We start from the raw sequence: 20365 nt of genomic DNA, 5'->3' as shown, positions 1-20365 counted from the left end.
ACCAGAAGAACCACCTAGATCTATGAACCACACAGGACTGTGAGGAATAACAAACGCTTTTATTACTGCTTTAGGCATTAAATTTAAGGCTCGTTTGTTATGCAGCAATAGCTGATACACCTGTTCTCAAACTCTCTACCACAATTCTGGCTCTTTGCTGTAATGGAAATGATGTCCATTCCTTTCTTCTGAGCAACTTAGACCTTTTAGTCACTCTGTCTTCCTAGATAATACATGTAAACACTTATCTTGACATTTTTCCTGTTTCCTTTTCCTGCCATGTAAGAGTGAAATGCCTCCTTTCTATGACTGTTTCTTCACTCTCCCCCTGCTCCAACAGCCCCTCTGCTCCCCACCCCCACACCCTGCTCAGCAGCATCGCTCTTCTAGGATACAAATATGGACAATCTTCTCACATCTCAAAACCCCCAAACCTTTGCTTAATCTACTGTCTTTTCAAGCTGTTGGCAGTTTCTCAATATTTTCTTCTAACTGGAAAAGTCTGAAAGCATAATCGATGTTAGTTCTGCCCCATACTCTGTGTTTTGTTTCTTTTACTCTCCTGGACTCCTGGAATCATCCATAGCTTCCATAGTGCACAGGTTTAAATTCTTGTTTTAGAATTACAGTTTAAAGTTTTAAAATGGTTTTTAAAAGTCATTTCTCTCTTATATTGCAGCTTGATACTGTTGCCAGATACTGCCTCCTTGAAAATTCCCCCTCCTGGTTTTCCTTTTTTCTCTCTACTTCTCTTTGTCCCTAAGTACTTTCTTTTCCCGACTACCTCGCAATTTGACTATTCTTCATTGCTGTGCACTCTTGACCTCTTCTACAGGGCCCTGACTATCACATCCACTCTGTGGTTGAAAGCTAACATCCAGGCAGATTGTATGTGCACGTGTGTGCATGTGTATACACAAACATAGATGCATATCCATTACACTTCTCTGCTGAGCTCAAGTTCCATTTTTCGAACTGATGTTGAATATCTCAAACACCTCCTTTTGCTCATCAGTGTCAAGACTGTCTCATCTATCCCTCAACAAAATACTGAATACCTCTCTCATTGTCTTACTTTTTAAAAATGAAATTTAGAAATGATACTATAGCTCTCCCAAACAGGCTCAAAATGCAAGAATTATCTAAGCCTTCCCCCACCCCCCTCACAATGCGTACATTGACTCACCAAGCCCCACTGGCTGCACCTTCTCCATGTCTCTCCCACCTGGTCTTTCCATACCTCCCATGCTCCCACTGTCAGTCACCACCCTACTTAGAAGACAGCACATAACTACTTCTCTTTAAGTTGACATACTCTTAGTGAATTTTCCTTAAGCAGTCACTTGACCATTATCTGCCTGCTCAAGGACTGATTTCTTCCCACCAGCTGGTTTGAGTGTTTATCTAACTTGAATCCAACCCACAAATCGTAACTGGTGTTACTCTCTTACTGTCTCTCTTCTCTAGCCAACTGGCTTACTTAACTATCCCTAAGAATGTCTTGTCAATTCCCATCTGTTTTCTCCCTCATGCTCTTCATCCTGGCTCATACACTCTTTTCTTGCTCTCCAACCCAACCAATGTCACCTTATTCTTCAAAACTTAACTCAAATACTAACTTGTTCACAAAGTTTTCCCAGACTATTTAATAGAAATAGTACTTGAGAAGCAGTATTTTTCTTGATTTTTTTTATCAGAGTACTATATACATGGGTAAATATACACATAATTGTATATATACACATCTATTATATATACATATACCTATGTGTATATATACATATATACACAATTATACACATTATACATGTATGTACACACACACACATATATACACACATACACATACAATTTCCAAATAAAACTTCCCCATAAAACTTATATTAAAATACAACATTTTGATGAGCCACCCTTCCATTTCTGATGCTCACAACTGAGGAGGCAGCCACTTTTAAATCCAACCTGTTTCTTCTGGTAGCCACGCCTTTTCTGCTGTCTAGATTCTTTTGACTTCCTTTTATGGAAAATAAAGATTTGGTTCTCTGCTACCATCTTGCCAGCCCCCTTTCCTCCAAACTACTCTCATCTCCCTGATTTACTCTTATTATTATTTTTTGGTTTAATAACCAGTTTACATGGTTATATAAATATTTGCAGTGTACTCTGATTATAGACATCACCTCATGCAACTTTTTTCTTTCTCTAAAGCTAGTAATTGCTTTCTTTTCTTCATTTTCTAAGTACCTATTCCCAAATTCTTACAAGAATTTGTTCTCACTGTTCACAAACAGATCCGGAATCAACGAGTTTCATTTCTGTTCCCCTGAGACATCCCTCATCAAATTGATGCCCTCTGTCCTCCTATCAGTCATTAAAACCACACCTTTGCATGTACCTTTGATTTCCCTGTCTGTCCCTCTCTCACTTGCTCAAAATTATTTAGTACAACCACAACACTGGCTAAATCCAACTATCCATCAACTCTGTGCCTGCATCCGTGGCTGGAAAAAAACACAACCACACCCCTACAAATTCATAACTACAATCCAAATGTTCTTTTAAAGTTGTTAGGAATCCTACTTCCCTTCCCTAGTCAACTTATTCTCTCACTTTCCTGGATTCACCGTTTTTTCTCTCCTCAAACCATTACACCCCCCCTCTCCATCCTTCCTCTTGGCCGATAAACATTTCCTCCTCAATGAGAAACCTCCACAGACTCTGACTGCCGTATCTACCTACAGTGTCTGTACCCACATATACTCCGCCCTCCTGCCTGTTGCTACACATGACCTGTCAGTGCTCCTATATAAAATCTGTCTCCTCTCTTATACTAGGAGATTCCATTCCCTCTCATCTATCCAAGAACATTGTTTCACCAGTCCCCCCTCCACCCTACTCTCCTACATTAACTTTCTGCTGTCTATTGGACCATTCCCTTCAAACATGCCATCTTTTCTCCTGTATCAAATCAAACAGAAACCTTCTCGACTGTATTTCCCCTAACAGCTACTGTCCCATTCTTTCCTCCTATTTGTGGCAAAACTTTGGAACAGTTGTCCATATTCACTGTGTCTAATTATTCTTTCTCCCTTTCTCTCTTGAAGCAATCCAGTTAGGTTTTTGCATCATGGCAATACTGGAAGTGCTCTTGTCAAGGCTGATGACCTCCATGTTGTGAAATCTGAGCATCAATTCTGTCTTCACCTTACTTGGCCCCAGGAACAACATCTGACACAGCTGATCGTTCCCTCTTCTTGGATATACATTCTGCACTTGGCTTCCAAGCCACACTCCTGGATTTTCCTTCTATGTCAATGGCTGAACCTTTCCAGTTTCCTTTGCTGGTTCCTCCTCCTCTCTCTGATCTCTTGGTTTGCTCCAAGACTCAATCCTTGGTCCTCCACTCTTCACTATCTATATTCCCTCAGGTGATCTCATCCTGTCTCACAGTTTAAATACCTTCTATATGCTGAAGACTATCAAATATTTATCTCCAGCCAGACCTTTCCCTTGAATCATAGATTCGTATTTCCACCTGCCAACTTGCTTTCTTCTCTGAAATGATTAACTCAACATGTCCCAAACCAGACTCCCAATCTACCCCTCCCCCAAAGCTGCTCCATCATTAGTCTTCCCTGTCCCAGTTAGTGACAGCTCCATTATTACAGTTCCTCAGGTCCAGAATCTCAGGTCAGGGTCTGCTCTTCCTCTCGTACTCTAAATCTAATCCACCAGCAAATCCTCCTGGATCTTCCTTCAAACTATATCCACCTCTTGCACCCTCTCGTGCACCCTCCGCTGCTACCGTCTCTTACCTGGATCACTGCAATTGCCTTCTAGCTGCTCTCCCTGCTCCTACCTTTGCCTTGTGATGTACAATGTATTCTCAACATGGTCATCAAAATGATTTAAAACAAAACCAGATCATGTCCATCCTGTAACCAAAACCTTGCAGTGGTTCCCCATTTCACTCAGAGTGAAAGATAACGTGAAGTAAGTAAAAAAGGCCTTTTTTTACAGTGGCCTACGTGGCCCTTAGGCTCCCATTGTCTCTCTGCCCTCATCTCCCACTATCTTCTCCCTCCCTCACTGTTCTCTGGCCACACTGGTCTCCTTGCTGTTCCTCAAACAAGTTTCAGGAGCACTCCTGACTGAGGTCCTTTGCACTGGCTTCTCCCTTTATCTGGAACAGGCCTGCTTTCCCTAGATTTATACACGGCTAACTCCCTCCTGGCCATTAATTCTTTGCTCAAAGCTTACCTTCTCAACAAGGCCTATCCTCACCATTGTAATTAAAATTGCAATCTGTCCCTCTCTTCACACTCCTGATCCCCCTCACCTGCAGCACCCCCTCCTTTTTCCCCTTTGTACTTTCTAGTATACCATATAAGTTATTTATTATACAGTTTGTTGTCTGTCTCTCCCCACAAAAATATTAATCCTACAAGGGCAAAAATCTTAATCTATTTTGCCCACTAATGGACGTCAAGCACCTAGTACGGTGCCTGAACACAGCAGGCATTCAGTAAATATTTGAATGAATGATTCCTCATAGAGTACTCCATCTTCCTTCTACCTTCTGTATCCGGTAGAAATAATTTTAAATTTTCTAGTAGGCACAAGAACAAAAGTATTTTACATGTTTTGTGTAAAAGTAATTCTAATAAGGTTAATGCATTAAAATATTTAACAATGCGCTTGTTTAGTAACCTGAATTTCCTTGACAATAAGGTTCCGTTTAATGTGAAAGTATTCATACTGTTGCAGTGTTCCATTTAAGTAAAACTTCAAATTCCTTTCCTCAGGTGCACCAGCAAAATCCCAAGTGCTCAACAGCCACATGTGGCTAATGACTACCAGACTCTACAGCATGGACACAGACTTGTCCAGGCCTCCTGCACAACTGCCATACCCCTTCATCTCCCTCCTATGTTAGACTCCCTTCCTCCTTGGTTTATGCACCAGCACATCCTCCAGCAGCCTCCTGAGAAAGTATGTAGGAGAAAAAATTGATACCTGTGTAACAGACACAATGTTACCTACTGAAGAAGACTTCATCCCTCTTTCTTCTTGCTAACAAAATATGATTATGTTCTGGCAGCAATATGTCCAGCCTTAGGCATAAATGAGAATTTACTAAGGCACCTGTAGACCCACCCCGCCCCCACCCCCCAACTCCTTTACTGAGGGTTTGCATGTTTCCTAGTGTGGAAGCTGCTGAGGGTACCCTTTGGTGAAGATCTTCTGCCTGCCACCTCATTCTCTTGGGTCTGCTGGACCATCACTACCATCAATCTACTTTCCAATTCCCATTTCCAATTCCCATCACTTCTCATCCTTTCAACAAGCATTTACTGAGAATGTATTGCGTTCCAGGAGTTACCCCGAGGTGCCAAGAATACTGAAGTTTTCGTTCTTATCATTTCTGTGAGTTTACATCTTTAAAGTTGTTCCTTTGTAGAATAATTTTAGTGGGATAGGAGGGAAAAAAATCTATAAAGGATATCATTAGATAAACTGACAAAACTGGAATATGGAGGATAGATTAAAATATTATGCCAGTGTAAGCACACTGTGGTTATGCAGTGTGCATAATATCTCTAGTCTTAGGAAATACATACTAAAGTAGTTAGGGGTAAGGGGCCATGAGGTATGTAACTTACTCTCAAATTCAGAAAAAAACAGAGCAGGCATGCATGCACGCACACGATAAAGCAAATGAGATAAAATGTTAACAACAGACTAACCTGGGTAAAGAGAGTACAAGTCCTCCTTGTACTACTTTTGGGAACTTTTTGTTTTAAATTTTTTCCAAATAAAAACTTAGAAAAAAAATGTGCTATCATACTTCAGCCACGGGAGTACATTTGATTAAATGGTGACTGGACTCCTTTGGGTATCTAACAGTCAAAACCAAAAGTTAATTTTTCCTCCAACACAGCACTTTAAAATGGAGTAGGTAATAATTAACTTTTGACACAGTTTTTGATAAAAGCACCAGGAAAAAATTTTAGAGAAAGAGTTTGCCCTATTCTTCTCTGAGTGACTTAAATCAGGGTTTCTTGACCCTAGTACTGTTGACATTTTGGGTTGACTCTCTGGTGTGGGAGGAGACTGTCCTATGAATCACAGGATGCTCAGTAGTGTCCAGCCTCCCTAGCCTCTACCTACTAGATGCCAGCAGCACCCACCCAGTCCTGACAATCAAAAATATCTCCAGACATTGCTAAAAGTACACCAGGGGTGGGGATGGGGGGAAAAACCATTGGTGCTTGAGAAGCACTGGTGTAAATCCAAGTAGGAGAAGCCCTGCTCAGGACTACAGGCCACAGTACAAGAGTGTATCAGAAACATCTGGAAGGTTTGCTAATTAAAATGGGCTCCCCTCTCCAGTTTCCGTTTCAGCAGGTCTGAGGGGGAACCAGTCACTATCGTTTCCAACAAGATACTAATGGTTTGGGGACCACACTTTGAAAACCACTAGGCTTGACATTTACTGATAGATAAATTACTCCCAACTACAGACACGACAATAAAATTTAAAAAAGTCTTGGGGCGGCTCAGTCGGTAAAGTGTCCGACTTTGGCTCAGGTCATGATCTCGTGGTTTGTGAGTTCAAGCCCCGCGTCGGGCTCTGTGCTGACAGTTCAGAGCCTGGAGCCTGCTTCGGATTCTGTGTTTCCCTCTCTCTGCCCCTCCCATGCTCATGCTCATGCTCTGTCTCTCAATAATAAATAAAGGTTTAAAGAAAATTTTTTTTAATTTTAAAAAGTCTGAGAAGACTTGCAAATCCAGATTTACAGAATGATGGCAAACATCACACACATCATGAGGGTTACAGAAGGGCTATTTAGGGAGTATCTAGTACTGTTTTTAGATGTGTGCTTCCCTAAGATCACACAGGCAATCTGTGGTGGAGTTAGGGCAGGAAAAATAGGAAGAAAATGGGTTAGGTGGTAAGGACACTGGGCTTGGGAAAGGATATTTGAGTTTGCTGAAGCCCTAGGAAAAGCTATGTCACTTCTGTAAGTTTCAATTTCTTCATCTGGAAAAAAAAAAAAAAGAGTTTAGGATCTTATGGACTACTTCCAGCTTTAAAAATAAAGAATTATACCTCTTTTTAAAAAAAGTTTATTTGGGGGTGGAGCAGAGGGACAGGGAGAGAGAGAAACCCAGTGCAGGACTTGAACCAACGACGGTGAGATCATGACCTGAGCCGAAGCCAAGAGTCGGATGCTCAACCGACTGAGCCACCAAGACGCCCCTAGGATTACACTTCTTAAGTAAATGGTAGTCTAAGTTTACATAAATGTTTGTATACTTTTTGATATAATTAGAAAAGTAACAGTACCGAGGTCAGTTTCCCTCACTGTTAGGTCTGCCCTCTCTTCCACTACCATGTTGCTCAGTAAAAGCAGAGCATGTGTGGAATATTAAAACACCAAAAATAACTACATCTAAAGTAGCTATGAGATAAAGATATAATTTTTAATTTGGAAATACATTTCTCAAGTATTTAATATACACAGCCTTATTTTTAAATTCCTCTTAATAAAATGCTTTAAAGTGAAACAAAATACTTTGAACGAAAATAAAAAAATTCATAAAACCTATATTAACTGAGTCAAGTGCCAACAAATATTATGATGCACAATAAAACATATTAAGAGTTTATATAATTTAAGTTAGACAAACTATAAAATACACTTACTTACCTCAACATTTCTAATGGATTTGTCTCATGCACTTGGTTGCCACACCTTGGACAATCATTGCTGTCTTCAAAGTGCTGGACAATACAAGTCTTACAGACTAAGAAGGAAGAAGATGTTAGGTTGAAACATATCATTTGAACTTAAATCAAATGTAATTAGAAACAGTCCTTAAAAACTGCCTACTATGGGTAGAATACCATTCTTTTACCAAATTTTATAAAACCTTAAAAAAAATTTTTAACACCCAAATAATAAAATAAATACCCAACTGAAATGAAGCTTACAGTCAACAACATAAAAAGTATATACTACTTTGCTGATTGCTTTTCTTAAATATATTCACAAACCAAATAATTTGTTCATATTACTATGAAAAAGCTGGTGCGTTTACGTAAACAACAGTTTTCTCATTTACAGAAGGAAAAGAAGCACAAACTGGTAACTCTGCACTTCTTTTGAATGCAACATAAATAGTTCTTAATAAAACTTGAGAATTTTCAACACATCTGAAAATTCCCAGGACAGGTGGGGAGTTACAATGGAACTGCCGGCCGTGGCAGAGCCTGGTGAGTCTGTGCTCCCAAGTGCCCTAACTCCACGGAGCACAAAGTATACAGGTAGTGGCATCAAGTCGGTACAAAGGCATGAGCGTTAAAGTGGAAGAACTGAGAAACGGACAGGTGTAAGTAAGATTTTAAATAAAAGTTCTAAACAAAGACAACAGAAATACGATTTGTGGATTTTTGGCCACAAGTCCATATAGCCTATGTTTCTTCTAACAGTACAAATCTTTCTGGCTATGAATCTCTCTCACCTTTTCCCTAGGTTTCTATTACCTACTATGTCAACTGTTTTGCCCAAAACCCTTAAACATATTTATAGCACCTAAACTATAAAAAAAAAAAAAAAAAAAGATCTAATTCCCTGTCTCAATACCCCCTCCTCCATTTTATTACCCTGTATAATCAGAAATTCTTACCCAGTACAGATCAGCTCCCCAAGCTCCCTTTTTCAGCTCCACTACAAACTACTACTTTCCCCCCTCCTCATGCCTCACACTAACTAAAAGAAGTAAAAAGCTTATGTAAACAATTGATCAAAAGTAAACACTAGGATTCCTCCCACTGAGATTAGGTCTGAAAATTCAAGCATCTCACATACGTCGGTCAGGGCATCAATGGTCAAGGAAGAATTCTACTAGGTCTCTAATTTTAAAGTCATTAGTACATATATAGAATGATATCTTGGTACTTCCTTTCACTTACTCATTGATTCAATAGACACCGAATGCCATGCATCGCACTAGGAGTTGGGGATGCGGGGGCAAACAAAACAAAGCCCAGACCTTTACAGAGCTTGTATTTTCTTTGGACAGGCAAGCAAAGGATTTTAGTAATAAGTGATATTTATATATAAAAAAAAAGTAGCTAGAGTGCTAAGAACTATCAGAGTGGCCAGGGTAGGGCTTTCTAAGAAGATGACATGTGAGCAGATATTTTTTGTTAGGTAAGTACACCTGATTCCCATATTCTCTCTTTTTCCCAGCATACAGCTATTAGGACAATACCTCTTCAATAAAATTCTCCCCAAATTTGGATGAGAAAAACAGTATCGAAAAACCTTAAAAATAAAAGAGCTTAGATATGAATACTTCCTCTGTCTTCCAAATCCCTTGGCCCCAAGAAGGTTCTAAATGTCTTTTAAAAAGTCAATGTTTGGGAAGAAAGGACTTTCTTGGTAAGCTATATTAAAGTGGAGAGCAGAGAAGCTGAATTCTTTCAAAGCTTGCTAGTATTTGCTCTTTTCCCAGGGACACAAGATAAGTCTCTGAAAGTTGGGAAAGAAGCAAAAAAAAAAAAAAAAAAAAGACAGATAAGAGGCAAGAATGAAGAGTATTACAAAGCCTGATCCTATCCTAAATCTCTGATCCGACCCTGGAGCTCTGATCCTTGTGGTTCAAAAAGGTTTATCAAACTCAAAGAGTTCAGGAATTCCTGGCTGTCTACCAGGAATGTCACATTTTATTTCTACTGAATGAGTGCTGTTTTAGAGGGATGCAGAAAGCCCCATCAGGAGGTGAATTTATTTTTCACACCAACATTTGAGATAAAGTACTTTATTCTACTTTTGAATACGAAGAAGAGGTTTCCACAGGCCAAGTTACCTGCCTACTCTAATGAATGGCAGCACAGAGACTTGAATCCAGGTTTTCTGATATGAAATCACAAATTTTAAGTCAAATTTTAAAGATTTTTTTTAACTTTACAGAGGAAAATACCAGGTGTACCAGGCACTACCCTAAATGCTTCAACCCTATTAATTAGGTAATATTATTAGGCCTCTTACAGCTGAAGAAATAGAGTAGAACTTTAGCATAATTTGGCAAAAATCATAGCGTCAGTAAGTGTGAAAAGCCAGGGTTTGAGTCAAGAGCCCATGTGCTTAACTAATGCATGTCTACATGATATAGTTTCTTCTGATTTTATTTCTATGGACCTATCATACATAGAAAAAGAATGCCTTACCACTTAATTTGGAAACCTTAAAAATGTCTATGTATAGAATCAGATCTCCTTTTAAGCTGAATATTTTGCACAAAATAGCCCCTTTAATAGATTATTTATTCCTTAAAATAAAAAAAAAAAACTCTAGAAAATACATTTCCTACATGCTTTTAACAATCGCTTAATAAAGCACAACCTTATATGAATTAGAACCTGAGAAAATCCAGGCCAGGATTTTAGCAAAACTGAAAAAAGTAAAGGGAGGATTTACTTTCCCTTAGATGCTTAAAAAATCCATCATTACAAAACTGACCTCTCTTAGTATATCATTGTTTATATTAGTTGGAAAATACATTTTAAAAATATCTTAAAGATTTAATACCAAGCTTTCTAATTAATTGCTCAACTGCTGTACTGGTTAAATCAGCGAGTCTGAGAAAGATGTTGAAAAAGTCCCGGCCCATGGTTAAGACTGTGTATGGAGACCAACTAGAGTTTTCACTCTCACCAGCCCCTCTATGGACAGATGTTCTAGCCACAAGAAACACCTGGGTGAGAAAGGGAATCAGGCTCACCAAAGATATCCCCAGTTGGAAAACACTTAAATAGCAACAAGCGCTAACATTTCCTGAGCCTAACCAAATATCAGGCTCTGGGCTCAAGGCTTTGTGTGCATTACAGGATGGACTTTTACCACCCCCTTGGGCAAATGAGAAATGCAGTACTGGAGAGCCGGAGCGGAGCGGCTGTCTGCAGCTGGTCCCTAGAGCAGACGACATCCATCCTCAGGCCGTGCAGCCCCAGGCCTAAAATCCAAGGCGCCACACACCAAATCTTAATGTCTGTAACACTTGGTCCTTGACCTAAAGATTTCACTTAAGGTATTTAAGAGTTTTTTTAACTGAGGCTTATATTTTGCCCAGCACAAATAGCCTTAAACTTCTGCCTAAAGCTTACTAAGCAAAATTTTTCTTTTCACCGTTTCTTGTATTTGAACTAGGTTGTTGCACAAACAGAGTAAAAATCATTGTATCATCTAAAGCTGTGGTTCTCAGGGTGCTTAGGTGGCTCAGTCAGTTAAGTGTTGGACTCTTGATTTTGGCTCGGGGCATGTTCTCACGGTGGGTTGGAGCCCCACACTGGGCTCAGCACTGACAGCAGAGAGCCTGCTTGGGATTCATTCTCTCTCTCTCTCTCTCTCTCTCTCTCTCTGCCCTTCCCCTGCTTGTGCACACCTGTGCTCTCTCTCAAATAAATAAACATTAAAATTTTTTTAAAAAAGAGCAGTGGTTCTTTTTTCTGGGGTATGTATATATGTATATACGCGTGTGTATGTACATGTATGTGTGTATTGTATGCGTGCATAATATGTATACTATGCATGCATAATATGCATACATATGAATATGAACCATAAAAAAGAATGAAATCTTGCCCTTGGCAACAATATGGATGGACCTACATGGTTAGTGAAATAAGTCAGAGAAAACCAAATTCCACTTATATGTGTAATCTAAAAAGAAAAAAAGGGAACAAATAAAACAGATTGATAGAGAACAAACTGATAGTTGTTAGTTTGTTACAAGGGGATGAAGATGGGGGGGATGCATGAAATAGTTAAAAGGGATTAAGGACTACAATCTTCCAGTTATAACATAAATAAGACATGGGCTGTAAGGTAGAACATAGGGAATATGTTTATATAATATGGTAATATATATAGTAATGTATATATAGTACAGTAATATATATAGTAATACAGTCAATATTACTGTGTCAACTTTATATGGTGACAGATAGTAACTGGGCTTATTGTGTTGACCATTTTATAATGTAGGTAAATATAAAATCACTATGTTGTATACCTGAAACAAATATAATATTGTATGTCAATTATTCTTCAATAAAAATACGTTTTTTTTAAAGTAGTGTTCTCAAGTCACCACAATCACCAGTGAGATTTTTTTAAAAGATAGATTGGTGGACCACATCCAAGACCAATTAAGCCTGAATCTCTGTGAGATTAGCACCAGAGATTTTAACCTTGCAAAGCTCTCTCACTGAGGCAGCCAAAAAACAACCAGGAAATCCTGACCAAGGATTCATTCAGAAGTTACTTTCTTATTCACCATAAGGAAATCACTGTCACAGGACAAAACGCAGTCAAAAGAATATGGGATTAATTCACTCTCCCCATAATGCAGATCTACTTGAGAACCAGGTAGTACACAACACAGTTGTTCTAGATAAAAATGATCTTGCAGCAGACTGCCTGGAGCTGAGTCCCAGTTCTCTCATTTGGCAAATTACTTACTTTGCACTTCTATGTACGAGGAAGATAGCAAAGGTTCCTATCTCACAGGGTTCTTGTGAAGATTAAATGAGATAGTATATGCAAAGTATGGAAATGCGTGTCAGAGAGCTTGTAAATATTCAGTACATGTGAGCTACCACTATACATTGATCAGTGGATGAACATAAAATGAGGAGGAGGAGAATCGGAGTAATTGAATATTGAACGGCATCAGTTTCATGTGTCCATCTTAAATACCAGACGACCTTGCTAACGAAACTTGAAATGTCTATCATGTATTGGGATCAATCCTCTGTAGCCATTTCCACCCTAGAGAGTCTTGCAATTCAGGTATGATATTTATGACACACTCCTTCAGCTGAATGGGAACTGCCTATCTCTGCATGTGTGATATTTCTTTTTCTGGGGTGGAGGTTCCAAGATTTACCAACATTTCTCCACTACACACTCCTTCCTAAACTTTATATGTTTAATATAATTCCAGCACAGCCCCACTTGCCTAGGCCTTACCTTGTTCTGTCTCTTCCCAATCACTTTGCACATACCTGCTCTGAAGCACTGTCATCTGTTGATTTCACAGTTTATTCAAGGGCTATCTATTTTACTTTATTTTCAAATTCTTGAGGGAGAGAGTTCTTCACAACAGGTACAAGGACCATTTGTTGTTGCTATCTTAGATATATGGTCCACCCACATCTCTTATGTATCACAGAGGGCTAGCTTCCCAGCTTTGATGACACAAACTAATCTGCACAAATTTCTCTTCTTGAGCAGAGTCTGCTATCACTGATAATAAAACAATAATATTCTTTTCTCTCATGTCCTTGGTGTAGTCATTCATTAGTAATGCCGTTTATTGAACGTGATCAAATGCTGACTTCCTTTGTTAAAATCATCTGAATGTGTTAGTTTTATCTGTTAACACAGAAGCATGTTTTTTCTAGTTTCCTTAAACACATCACCATCTTTATATACCCTTCTTGATAGCACTCATTTGATACTTTTTGCCTTTGAAAAATTTATCTATTATCTGCTAACAGTCTGGAAGTAAACCGTGGTCATCTGCAAAGAGAAGAGGCATCAGTTTCCTGCTTTTGATGCATACTCTTATGTGTGAAACTGACAGTTTTTAGAAAGTTTTCCAGAATATCTGCCATTTGCTTCCATGAGATGGTATCTTCTGGTTTTACTTCCATAAGGAACTAATAAACATCTTTATTTCTCTCATGTCATACATAGCATATTTCTTTCAAAGGCCTCCATGAGTTGTGGTTTCATGGTGAACACTAAGGACAGCATTCCTTTCTACTGAGCAGAATGCTTTATTATCATTATTATCTGGCCAGGACAGAGGAACAGGTAGCAAAAAGAATTTTCTGAACAGGATCAGGATAGAGTCTTGGGATTTAAGCATGGTAGGGGGATCTCAGACCAAGTAGTCCAGGAGATCAAAAGGTCAGAAAGGCTAGAAAGGGTACCCCACTTCCACAGAAAGGTTTAAGGAGTCAAGAAGGACTCCAAGGTCAGGGTAGAGTCTGGTAGTTCAGTCAGTGCAGCACTGCCCTCGTCCCCCTCCTTATCCATATAAATTTCGTGATCAATCAAAATAATTATACTTCCTCATTCATGCCCTTGAATAGCTCTGCTCTCTTCTACTTCAGTTCTTTTGCCTCTTTTTTTCGACATACTTGGTTCATTTAAACTATTATACCCCCACAAAATCCACCTCTCTACATACTCTGCTTCTACAGGATTACAGTGGGACACTGTGGGACAAACACACGCACCATGCTGACTGGTCTCTCCCCTTAAACTCATGACCGTGAACGTCAGTGGGTCGTGCATCTGCCCCAAGTCCGTTACACTCTTTGCTAATACTTCATAACTTCTCCCCTGCTCAAATCCCCAACATTTCCTTCCCCATCCTCACTATCCACCGATGGCCTCGCTTCCTTTTTACTGAAAGCAAAAGGGAAAGAAAAAAAAACAAAACTGAAAGAGTTCATACCACATCTGTTTACTTACTAGCATCTTGACTTTGTGCTCTTGCCTGTTTCCAAACATTCACGTGTCTATCTCACGCCAGTCTCTGCCTGTGGACTAGATCCCCTCCCAATGGCCCAAGAACACTGTTCCAGTGCGTCTCCCCTTTCACCTACATTAGTCTTTGCTGAGATTCCCGTCAACATGCAAACATATTATTTCTCCACCTTAAAAAAAAAAAAAACCCACAAACTTCTGTTGACTCTACTTCCCTTGTGAGCTATCACTCCATTTCAGAGGTACCACACTTATTCTCCCCAGTTCCTCTCTTCCCGATTTTTTTCACCTTTTCTTTACCTTCATGAAGGTTAAATACTTACATAATCATACTACAATCATCAAAACCAGGGAGTTAAGAAATTTCCAGCCTTTCATATCTATCCAGACTTTCACTCCTGACCCCTCCACTGATCAGCAGGACGCGCGGTGAGCCCAGCGTCCTCCTACGCCGCCATCTTCCCTCTCTCTCCTGTCCTATAGTATTTCTGACCCCTCCACTGAAACTGCTTGATGAGATGATCTGTGACCTCCAGGTAGCTAAACCTAGAGGTCTACACTTCAGTCCTGTCTACCTCAACCCTGCTGACTCAGCTGACTCCTCCTCCAGGTGATGTGCAGTCTTCCTCCTACCTCAGGCCTCCTCTTCTCCTTCTCAGCATCCCCGGGTCAGTCCTTGCCCTTTTTCTCTATCTACACTCCCTCCCTCGGTGCTTCCATTGTTTACATACATCTATATGCCGATAATCTCTGGACTCCTATGTCCACCTCCCAACTCGGTATCTCTGGATGTCTCACAGCTGTCCCTCACAGCTTTTTGTTCAATTTCCAAAAAACAACCACTTGATCTCCCACCCTCAGTTTGTCCTACATGCTTTAGTGACATCTTTATCCTTCAAGTTTCTCAGGCCAAAAACCTTGAAGATATCCTTAATTCCTTTTTCTTGTATGACCCACCATTAGTTCATTAGCAAATCTGGCTCTGCCTTCAAATACAAGCAGAATCTGACCACTTTCACCACCACCACCCCATTGGTGCAAGCCATCACCACCTCTTGCCTGGCTTATTTGCAATCATTCCTAACGGGTCTATTTTCAACAGGAGTCTGAGTAATGCTCTTAAACGTTGTTAGATCATGTTATTCCTCTACTCAAAACTCTGCCTGAAATGGGTCTTGTTTTTCTCAGAGTAAAAGCCAAACTTCTTAAAGTGGCTCTACAAGAACTGTGCACTGTGCCTGTGGCCCACATCCACCCCATTACCTTCCTCAACTCTCCTTTACCCACTGCCACGTGGCCACACTGGCCTCCTGACCATTTCTCAACATGGCAGGCACACGCCTGCCTTAAAGCCTTCGCTCTTGCTCTTCCTCTACCTGAAACAGTCTCTCCTCGGATATGTGATTGGCTAACTCCTTCACCTCCTTGTCCATTCAAATGCCACTTTCCTTTTTTTAAATTTTTTTAAATGTTTGTTTATTTTTGACGGGGGCGGGGGGAGACAGGGAGAGGGGGACGGAGAGAAAGCACGCACACAAAAGTGAGGGAGAGGCAGACAGAAAGGGACACACAGAATCTGAGCTGTCAGCACAGAGCCTGACACGGGGCTCAAACTCATGAACTCATGAACTCATGAACTGTGAGATCGTGACCTGAGGCGAAGTCAGATGCTTAACACTGAGCCACCCACGCACCCTTAAATGTCTAAATGTTACTTTCTTAATGAGGTCTACCCTGAACACAGGTTTATTTTATTTTATTTTTTTTGAGAGAGAGAGAGAGGGAAAGAGAGCGAAAGAAAAAGGGTCAGAGAGAGGGAGAGAGAGGGAGAGAGAGGGAGAGAGGGAGAGGGAGAGAGAGAGAGAGAGAGAGAGAGATAGAGAACCTGAAGTAGGCTCCACACACAGAGTGGAGCCCAACATCGATGGGGCTTGATCTCACAACCATGAGATCATGACCTGAGCCTATGCTCAGCCGACTGAGTCACCCAGGTGCCCCCAGGCTTATTTTAAATTGTAACATGTCACTGCCCAACTCCCTTTACCCAGTTTGACTTTCCTTTTTTCTAGAGCACTTACCACCTCCTACTACTATACACTATGACTTACCTATTGCCTACTATGCTGCCTGATGTGTCCCAGGTGCCCAGAATAGTACCTGGAGGAGGAGGTGCTCGGTAAATATTTGTGAAATAAAGGAGGACACAAGGGTTAGGAATAATAAAGGGAGCCAGGATTTTAGGGCCTATAGTGTCCTACTGTAGTCAAGTCAGAAATCAGCCTGCATACTTAACTAGAGCAAGGGAAGAGATTCTGAGTTTACTAGTGATTTTTTTTTTGACAATTAAAAAGAGTTAATTCAACAGAAATTAAAATCTATTTTAGTTTTCTAAAATACAATGATCATTTTCTGTTAACTGAATAAAGAAATGTCAGCAGTTGAACATTCTGAGAGAACAAAGCTTTGTCTATTGGTTTTAAATTTTTTGATACAATATAGTAGCCTGGTAAAAACCAATCGGGGCGCCTGGGTGGCTCAGTCGGTCAAGCATCTGACTTCGGCTCAGGTCATGATCTCACAGTTCGTGGACTCGAGCCCAGCTCAGAGCCTGGAGCCTGCTTCGGATTCTGTGTCTCCCTCTCTCTTTGCCCCTCTCCCACTCATTCTCTCTCTCTCTCTCTCTCTCTAATGAAGAAACTTAAAAAAAAAAAACCAGTATGTTATAAAAAATTAGTAGTTATGAAAAGTCTTCAAAGTATCCAAATAGAAATTGTCTTCTGCCTTTTCTACATGTTTGGACTGTACTTACTCATAATGGTTACATTCAACCATTGTGTTCAACTCTTAAACATACCAGTACACTAACCATGATTTCTAACTCTGAATACTTACTTATTTTAGGGTACATATTTTTTTTTCAATCCGTCACTGATCACAAATGATTATGACCTAGATATAATTTATTTTCAGAAGGCAATATAAGACAATTTCATTTTTAAATTTGTTATCCTTAGTTTTGTCTTTTAGTGTCCACTATGATGCTCTGCTCAACTGTTTAAACATTCTTTATTATCTCATGCACAGTTTCAAAAGCTAAAAGAACCATAAATTTAATGATTTTTCTTTAGCATTATTGCTAGTAACACCTAGATTAAGACCCATAATTATTTTCTTATTTAAAAAGAATCATCAAAATGAACACTATAATCACTTTCATAAATGAATGTCTAGTTTCTGCCAAAACATTGTTTGAAACATGTAACATCAGTATACCATTGACCTCACCTCATTTCTAGTACAATCCTGAAACACTGTACGTGCAACCTGTTGAGACTTTAAATATAATTCCTAATTAGGTCTTTGATTTTTATTCTAAGAAAAAGTCTTGCCTCAAAAAATTGAAATTTATAAAGAATACCTTATTGGAAAGTTCAGTTTATATCTTTCCTTCAATATAATGGCTATTTAATATTAATAAATTAATAAATTCAGATGATTGGGTACATCATGACAGGTATACTGTCATGCAAACATAGTTGGGAGAGCCGTGTGTGTGAGCTCATGTGCACGCGTGTGCGCGCTCTCTCTCTGTATATACGTATATTTAAATTCACCTCTTTGCTTAAAGAAGCTTCAGAAACAAAGCCAAGCAGAAAGAAGAAAAAATAAAATTAGGAAAATATCATAATTTATTATGAAGATATGCCAGAGTCAGATGTCCAGGATTCCAAACCCAGCTCCAGCATTTATCAGCTTCGTTACTTAACCTTTCTGAGTCCTATTTCTGTGAAAAAACACTGTGATAAAATCTGAAATACTCTCCCCTCAACCGTTCTCACAGCTTGCTCTTTCCTATTATTTTGGTCTCTGTTCAAATGGTAAGTCCCAAGAAAGACCTTTCTCTGTTTTATTGTTTCTCAGAGCTGTTGTTATACATAGCATCTGAAATTATCCTGTTTACTTGCTTATTGTCTGTCTCTCCAATTAGAACAGAAGTTCCAGGAGGGTGCAGACTAGGTCTGTCTTGTTTATTGCTGTGTTTCCATTGGCTAGAATAATGATTGGCACAATGTAGGTGCTAATAAACATCTGTTGAATGATTAAATAATACCACCTAACTTGAGGGGTTCTTGGGAAGATTGAATAAGATAATAAATGTAAAGCTCATGACCCCAAATACAACAAACACTCAATAAATAATAGCCATTAGTTTAATCTTTTATTAGCATTTATTTTAATTATGGTGTGATTTAATTGCAGTATGATTACAGACTGCCTAGTTGAAGTATGCTAGTATTATAAAAGTCTGGTCATGAGCTGTGCTTTTCAAAATAGCACATCACAGAATCACCTGAAAGCTTGTTATTACACATATTTCTGGCCTTGTCCCCAGAGATTTTGATTCAGCAGGTCTATGGTAAGGCCCAAGAATTTGCACTTTTAACAAGTTCCCAGGTGATGTTGTTGCTGGCAGATGGAGACTGCGCTTTGGATATAGCAAGTGGATGTAGCCTAAGATTTTCAAACATCGAGTATGAACATATCAAGAAATCTCTGTACCTTAAAGTACTTATATATTTACGATACTTGTTCAAAAACAATAAATGGTTGGTTATACTTAAATTTTACCACCTTCTGATTGTGTTGTTCCTTCATTTTTACTTATTACCACATAAAATCACCAAGTCCATTAACTGTCACATCAACTATACTTAATTATCAATTAACCCTTCTTCTTTGCATAAGTTAAAAACTAAGTACAACAACACTTTTCCAAAGAATTTGTTCTCTGTGCAGGGATTACTGCCACAATCTCTGAAAGGGCACAAAGAAGAAAGCTTTCCTTTCCTGTACCACAGATTTCTATGTCTATAACCTTCTTTTTCTCCTGGGGAAAGAATCATCACTCTTACAGGGGCCGCTAACCACAAGAGAGTTAAGAACCAACGCACTGTATTCTCCACATTTTAGCTGCCGGAACAAAGCTCCTTTGTTCTTAGTTGAAGTGAAAAGTCTTTAATTTTAAGTCAACAACCTATACAGCCACAAGCAAATACACCCTAAGCAACCTCAAAAAGTTTCTGAGGATCCTGGTGCAAGAGACAGAGCATCCTTTAATCTAGAACTGCCAATCTCTGGTCCCCAATCCAGTGTCTCTCTCTCCCTAAGACCCACGAGGCTTCCCCCTAAATTGCAGAAGACCGTTTTTCAAAATATGTAATTCCTAATTGACATTGCCTACGTGCCTTTCAAGCTACCTATTACTGCGTATGAATCTCTGAAAGAAAAAACACAATAAAATAATCAACAAATTGGCCATTTATTTATTCATTTGATCCTTTATCAAGCACCTAAGTACCAGGCACTAAGGTACACGTAACCCAAAGCTACCTATGGTAGCAAGTCGGTGGCATATCTTGGAGGAGATGAGTTTTAAAGGATGTGCATCTGCTCACCGGGCATATGGGTGAAGTGCCTTCTAAAGCAGAGCACACTGCTGAACCAAGTATGTGCCTGTATGTGCAGTAGGCAGTGAGGGAGGAAGATGTGGGCACGGCTAAGTAGTTTCAATTTATCCCGAGGCACCTGGGTATCTCTAAGAAATTCTGGGTCAGCTGATGAGTGAGCAGTGAAGACAGTAAACTGTTTAAATGATCATGCTTTGACACAGGTTAGAAGTGAGTTGCAGAGACTTTGGGCAGAAGTAATGAGGGCCTGAACAGTCACAGGGGGGTGGCAGTGAAGGGACAGATTTGAGAGGGATTAAAGAGAGAGACCAGACAGGACTTGGT

General features: G+C 39.6%; 1 protein-coding gene across 8 annotated transcripts in view; it reads right to left on the bottom strand.

Moving 5' to 3' along the window:
* Window positions 1-20365, bottom strand: part of PCGF5 (polycomb group ring finger 5) — a 123587-nt gene that overhangs the window by 44316 nt on the left and 58906 nt on the right. For all 8 annotated transcript variants that reach the window (XR_006194744.1, XM_042909002.1, XM_042909001.1 and 5 more), the window contains exon 3: window positions 7716-7812. Coding sequence is in view for 7 of the 8 variants with exons in the window: in XM_042909002.1 (XP_042764936.1) it covers window positions 7716-7812 (97 nt within the window). In the remaining variant the exon portion in view is untranslated. The remainder of the gene's footprint in view (window positions 1-7715; window positions 7813-20365) is intronic.

Source organism: Panthera leo, chromosome D2 (assembly GCF_018350215.1).
Source record: "Panthera leo isolate Ple1 chromosome D2, P.leo_Ple1_pat1.1, whole genome shotgun sequence".
In the NCBI taxonomy this organism is placed as follows: domain Eukaryota; kingdom Metazoa; phylum Chordata; class Mammalia; order Carnivora; family Felidae; genus Panthera; species Panthera leo.
This window is presented reverse-complemented; position numbering and strand designations above follow the sequence as displayed.